This window comes from Cheilinus undulatus, linkage group 14 (assembly GCF_018320785.1).
Source record: "Cheilinus undulatus linkage group 14, ASM1832078v1, whole genome shotgun sequence".
Taxonomy (NCBI): domain Eukaryota; kingdom Metazoa; phylum Chordata; class Actinopteri; order Labriformes; family Labridae; genus Cheilinus; species Cheilinus undulatus.
Genome location: NC_054878.1, coordinates 2,901,160 through 2,908,143, shown reverse-complemented (window position 1 = coordinate 2,908,143; position 6,984 = coordinate 2,901,160). Strand labels below are relative to the sequence as shown.

The 6,984-nt window shown below is 41.1% G+C and overlaps 1 protein-coding gene across 1 annotated transcript; it reads left to right on the top strand.

Annotated features, from left to right (window-relative positions):
• The first annotated feature begins 249 nt into the window (after positions 1–249).
• LOC121521107 (zinc finger protein 32-like) lies at positions 250–6,558 on the top strand. The gene is made up of 2 exons (XM_041804854.1): positions 250–532; positions 5,419–6,558. Exons 1-2 carry the CDS (start codon positions 364–366, stop codon positions 6,387–6,389), a joined length of 1,140 nt encoding a protein of 379 aa, XP_041660788.1. The 5' UTR covers positions 250–363; the 3' UTR covers positions 6,390–6,558.
• Positions 6,559–6,984: the final 426 nt, after the last annotated feature.

Genomic DNA, 6,984 nt, shown 5'->3' with positions numbered 1-6,984 from the left:
AGAAACAAGGCCTTACGCTTTACATTATTTTTCAGTCCCCTGGCATTAATAGACATTAACGATAAAGACATAAAACAGCATTAGAGAGAAAACAAAACCAAAACGTTTTAGGACTCTTTCTAGACAGTGTGGGTTTCCAGCCAATAAAAATGCGCTGCGTCTTCACAGCCAATCACAATGAGCGACGTCATCAGCAGGCGCAGGCCCCCCGGACAGATATGGTACTCGACAACGGATGGCCATCGAAGAAGAAGAAGCAGGAGCTCTTTGTGGAGTCTCCCACGTGTGTCTGTGCTAACGCTGTAGGTTAGCAGAGTAATGTTGTAGTTTTCTTTTCCTTCTTCGACTCTTGGATGTGTGGAAATGTCCGGCTTTGAGGATCTTAAAGCTTTATTCGGACGGAGGCTGCTCGCTGCGGTTCTCAGAGACCTGAGAGGACGAGAAACCAGATCTGAATACGAAGAGGAGCTCCACCGCCAGAGGAAGCTGCTGGATGTGATTTTAATCCCTGAGATAAAGCTGCACAGAGCAGGTGGGTTTATTTACACTCATAGAAACCTGTTTCCTGTTACAGGTTGGAGTTCACACCAAAGACATGCTCCTTAGGTCAGTTTAAGACTCTAAAACTGGCCGTAGGTGATCGGGGTGTGCCATTGTTTCCGCCCTTCTGGTTTCAGCTGGTTTCCAGCTGTTGGTGTGTTTACCTAACGGCCTCCGCTGCAGTCGCGGATTCGACACACATTCACTACCACATGTAAATCGCATCTCCTATCTGTTCCAGCCAGAATGTTTGAATGGGGGATTATTGCAGCTAGTTGCCAACTAAAGATCAGAAACTTGGAAAATAGAGCTTTTTTTACACGCGACAAAGGTGGTCTCGACCCCACGAGACATAACACTCCAAAAGATCAAAGTCCCGTCCTCTGCGTAACAAATATATTTCTCCTTAGTTGTTACTTGACGTCCCCATATTTTTTTTACCCGCAAGGTTCTCTCAGAATAGAAGGAATGGACGGATATTCCTTCACTGCTCTGCACTTCTGGCATTCTGTCGGCCATCTTGGTTTTAAGAATTTTTTGTTGCACTTACAACAGCTGGCCAGACAGTGGCAGTGTGTAGGATGACACACTAGCGTCCACTGTAGCGGCTGATGCATTTCATCCTTTTGATTTCTTTCTTTCTTTCTTTCTTTTTAATGGCGGTTGGCTACCAACTTTTAGGTGCATTTACCGCCACCTACTGGATTGGAGTGTGGAACATGAGATGGTCAGATTACAGTCTATGAATTTCACAGACAAAAAGCAAACAAAAAAATTATATCCTATTTCCTAAACCCATTTCCTTCAAATATTTCATTAAAACACCTAATCCTTTTTGTGATGTGATGCGCAACGTTGACGTCAAGACTCATGCATATAGAAGAAAATAGCTTTTGAATAGCTGTCCACTGTAGTGACCACTATGCATGAAAGGGCTAGTAAGTAAAGTAGAAAGATGTGCTCACTGTTACATTATTAATTTCCCTGTAATACCGTTTAAATTAATAAATTCCCGCAAAGTGCTAGTATGTAGACTGAACATGTTTAAATTGTTGTTTTTTTGTATTTAAGTAGCTAACAAGGCTGTCATGTCTTTCTTGAGAAAACCAGGAGTTTAATGGGACATAGTGGGTGTAATGTATGTCCAGATAGTCCTGTTTTCCCCAATAAATCCTCCTAACTCGTGGTAATGAGCCCTCAACAGCAGTGACATTTCCCGAGTCAACAAGACTACGCTACTCCGCAGGCTAGTAGGCCTCAACAAAGTTAAATCATACAGCAGGTGACATTTATATGACAAGTTATATTTCTCGTCTTCAGACAACATAGCATAACAAAGAAAAGGTCTAGTTACCTGTCCAGGAGAGAAGCAGTTAGCCCTGCATCTGAAATGAAACTTTTCAGCTCCCAGGCTTCCTCAGATGGCATGCTGCACCAATATATATTCTCATTTTATTTCCTGCTCAGTCCCCTTCTCTCCAATCATTTGCAGTGTGTTAGTCGTGTCGTTACTGATGTGCTGATAGCTGTGTTAGCAAAAGAAAAAACTAGAATATTGTCTCTGTTCCTTGAGTAGCTACTGTCAGCCATTATCAACACTGTTTACTTCTTCTTCAAGCGTGTTCACTCAGGGAGTTCACTCAGGCTCCTCCATTAATCAGGGTGAGGGAGTAAGCCCTGCCCCTCAACCAATCAGGGTAGAGGAGGCAGAGGTGAATCTGATTGGGTGGTGATACCTGGAGCGGTGGAGAATATTTGACTGCTGATTACTCAGGCATATGGAAACACAGAGATCTCGCAATAGTGCCATTTTACTCCTATTATTAAGAGCTCTCTATGAATGTATGAACATTTGATCTAAATAGAACAGAAAAAAATAGCATTGGTTAGCAAAAAGTTACCCACTGCACCTTTAATATTTGGTTGCACACCTCTGGGAAAAAATAACTGAAACTAAAGGCTTCCAATAACCATCAACAAGCTTCTTACACCTCTCAACTGGAATTTTGGACCACTCTTCTTTTGCAAACTGCTCCAGGTCTCTCAGATTTGAAGGGTGCCTTCTTGCATAGCCTCCATATTCCATGATTCCTTACACACAGTCAAGACACCCAGTGCCAGAGGCAGCAAAACAACCCTGCCCTGGTGGCTTCACATCTTTTTTGACCCCAAAACATCTCTGAACCTCCACCATGTTTGACTGTAGGTACTGTGTTCTTTTCTTTGTAGGCCTCATACTGTTTTCTGTAAACCGTAGAATGACGTGCTTTTCCATAAAGCTCTACATTAGTCTCATCTGTCCACAAAATGTTCTCCCAGAAGGATTGAGGCTTACTCAGGTACATTTCTGCAAACTCCAGTCTGGCTTTGTTTATGTCTCTTTGTCAGCAGTGGGGTTTTCCTCAGTCTCCTGCCATAGCGCTTCATCTCATTCAGATGACCCCGTATGGTCCCAGCTGACACTTTTGCACCCTGAGTCTGCAGGACAGCCTGAACTTGTGAGGAACTTGACTGAGGATGTTTATCCACCATTCCACCTTTCCAACTGTGTTGCATCCTTTTGTCAGTTTTTCTCTTCTGTCCACGTCCAGGAAAATTAGCCACAGTTCCATGGGTTATAAACTTCTTGATTATATTACACACAGTGGACAAAGGAATTTCTAGATCTCTGGAGATGGTCTTGAAACCTTGAGATTGTTCATATTTTTCCACTTTTTTGCTTCTTAAGTCCTCAGCCAATTCTGGGCTCTTCTTTCTCTTCACCATGCTTGGTGTGACACACACAGACACACACAGACACACAACACAAAGGTTGAGTCAACTTTTAGACATTCTGACTGGCTTCAGGTGTGATTTCTAGATTGCCAGCAACTGCTACTGCCACGGGGGGGTTAAAATGAGCATCACATGCTTGAAATAAAATGATTTACCCACAGTTTTAAAAAAGTGCCAATAATTTTGTCCGGCCCATTTTTGTGTTAAATTATGTCTTTTTTCTTCTGTTTTTTTTTCTGTTGTTCCAATGCACGTGAATGAAATAAACATGTGAATACCAAAAAAAAATTGTAATTGCAACAATTTCTGAGAAATGCTGTATTTTCAGGACATTTCCAGGGTTGCCAATACTTTCATCCATGACTGTACGCTACAACAAACTTCTCAAAGTCCACTGTGAAGACGCAAGAACGAGAAGCTCATTTAAGAATCAGAGCCTCAGAAATGCCAAAACATTCTTTTCTCTTTACCAAAGGGTATAAATACTCCAACAACCAGAATGCACTGGGGTTCTTTTTGCTGTTGTAAAGCTACCAACATGGTCTAGTTTTGAGTAGTTCTCAGCTGTGTTTGAGTCTTTTTTAGTGGATCTTAGTGGATGTTGTCTGGGCAATAATGTTGTTTGGGTTTAAAATGTAGATTGGGTTTTGATCTTGTTTAGGTTCTCTTACCTTCGGTGTTCCCTCGATGTTTTGCTGTCTTTATCTCTTGTTTGGATTCTGCTGCTTTGTTTTTCTGCATGTCAAAGCACTTTGTCTTTCAAGGTACTATAAAATAAAAAGCTATTATTATTCTAACAGGTCTATGTGGACTTGTGGGTCCTCCTTAGCTTGTATTGTTCCTGTAGAGGTCTATTTGATCTCTATCAAACTTAGCACCAGACCAGATGCACATGCAAGAATTCTGGGCTTTAGGACATTTTTAGACACTTAAACCTCTAACTAAATGTGGAATATTATAACAAGAAGAGAAAAGAAGAAGACAAGAAATACAGGCTGTGACACAATTCTCTGGTGGAGCTTATTTAAAGTTAAAATAAGACATGGTCATGTGACCTGCTGCAGTTTGATGATTTTCAGATAAACGTTGATAGTTAATGGTTCATTGTGAACTTAAAATAAAAATCCACTAAAAAATTTAAAAATAATACTTTTGATGTCAATAAGAGTAAATCTGTATCATCTTCTATATTTATCCTCACGTCAGACCGGTCCTAGAATTTGTTTATCAAATTATTCAGTTCATCTCTGTTCTATTTACTGCAAGAGCTCAAATTGTTAAAAGAGAACAGAATTGTGACTCCCCCCACCATAATCTTCATAAATTCTATGAGAAACACTGGGTTTACATGGTCAGAACTCTGAGAATCAGAGCTTTCTGCTGGTGTATAAAATGATTCCTTTGAAGAGTCCATTTCTAAACACCTGAGAAGTTAGAAAATATCCACCAACCTGCTTGTCAGGACCTCAGATTATTAGTGGATTTTTTCTTAAAAAAAAACACCGTATAACGTTTATTAGCAGAGCTACTCATAGACAACCACAGCACACTGAAATTGTGCATGAACTGTCAAGTACTTGAACTTTCAGGTATAAATGAATATAGATGAAAGTCTCCTAATGTGAGGCAGCAGTAGAGCTGAGAGAGATATGGCCCAAACTTCTTATCACTACATTTTATGCTGTTTGCCGTAACAGTGTTTTATCACTGTATTACAACACCAAAAGGCATGGGGCATTTAAATTCATATTAAGGTGCTGTGACCCCATTCTCACCTTGAACAGGCCTGTGATTCGATGCTTACCTTGTGTTTGTGTTTGAGATCATCCAAAGATGTTTGATTAAGTCTCTGTGTGTTCAGTTTTCAGCTCCTAGTTTGTTACTGCATCTGTGGTTTGAAGTTTAGATTCTATCTGAGTTTTGTTAAGCTGTGACTAAAAACACCACATTTCTGTGTGTGGATGTTCACATTAGAATTTGAACATCTTAACAGCTACAGAGTTTTATTTTGAAGAATGTGTCTGAAAAAGAACTAAATATTTGAAGTCATCTAGGCTCAATATAACCTCACAGCTTCTCTTGGTGTGTCTTTGTGTATTTCAGTGCTTCCTGCAGACGCCCAGCAGCTGTTGGTGATTAAAGAAGAGAGCCCCCAGGAGGACACTGAGCCCCCACTCGTTAAGGAGGAAGAGGAGGAACTGTGGATCAGTCAGGAGGGAGAGCAGTTTCAAGGACTGGACGAGGCTGACACCAAGTTCCTCTTCAGTTCTGTCTCTGTGAAGAGTGAAGATGATGAAGAGAAACCTCAGTCCTCACAGCTTCATGAGAGACAAAATGAAGAGATGGAAACAGGAGCTGATGGAGAGGACTGTGGAGGAGCAGAAACAGCCAGGATCTCAGATCCAGAGACACATTTACAACCAGGGACTGAGGTCAAGACTGACGAGAGTTCTGGAGGAGAGACTGAAGACAGTGATGATTGGAGGGAGACCGGAGAACATCAGTCAGGTTCAAAGTCTGCAAAAAACATTGAAAATAAGAGTCAGAAATCACACAGCTGTTCTGTGTGTGGTAAAGCATTTAACAGAGTACTCCACTTGACAGTACACACAAGAATTCACACAGGAGAGAAACCCTTTAGCTGCTCTGAGTGCAATAAAAGTTTCTCCTGCAAAGGAAATCTGAAAAAACACATGGGGATTCACACAGGAGAGAAACCTTTTAGCTGCTCTGAGTGCAGTAAAAAGTTTTCAAGAAAATATTCTCTAATGTTGCATTTGATAACCCACTCAGCAGAGAAACCCTTTGGCTGCTCTGTTTGCAAGAAAGGATTTACACAAAAAGCAGATATGGTCAATCACATGAGGATTCACTCAGGAGAGAAACCCTTCAGCTGCTCTGGTTGCAATAAAAGTTTCTCTTGGAAAGGATGTCTGAAGAAACACATAAGGACTCACTCAGGAGGGAAACCCTTCAGCTGCTCTGAGCCTGGTAAAAAATTTTTTAGCAAGTGTAATCTAACAATGCATATGAGAACCCACTCAGGAGTAAAACCCTTCAGCTGCTCTGTTTGAAAGAAAAGATTTGCACGAAAACCAGATCTCGACATACAAACAAGGATTCACACAGGAGAGAAACCCTTTAGCTGCTCTGTTTGCAAGAAAAGATTTACGCGGAAAACTTATATGGACACTCACTTGAGGATTCACACTGGAGAGAAACCCTTTAGCTGCTCTGCTTGCAAGAAAAGATTTAGATGGAAACAGGATATGGTCACTCACTCAGGAGAGAAACCCTTCAACTCCTCTGTTTCCAAAAAATGATTTACAGATATGGAAACTCAGGTGAGGAGTTCGTCAGGAGAGAAACCCTTCAGCTGCTCTGAGTTTGGATTCAAGATTCAAAAGTTGCTCAAACTTGAAAGTCCATGTTAAAACTCACAGAGGTGAGACAACCTACAGCTGCAGTGACTGTAATCAGACATTTACTTTGCAGTTTCAGGTAAAACATCACAAATGTGTTGGATGCCAGGCTTTGGAGATTAATCAGATCCTCAGTGAAGGAAAAAGAGAGACAGAAACAGGAGTAGATTGAGAGGACTATAGAGAACCAGCAGAACCAGCCAGGAATTCAGATCCATAGAGACATTTACAACCAGAGATAGAGGTT

Coding starts and splice junctions, on each gene's coding strand:
- LOC121521107 (XM_041804854.1), top strand. CDS start 364: ATGTCCGGCTTTGAGGATCTTAAAGCTTTATTCGGACGGAGGCTGCTC. Junction 533..5,418: donor GATAAAGCTGCACAGAGCAG/GTGGGTTTATTT, acceptor TGTGTATTTCAG/TGCTTCCTGCAGACGCCCAG.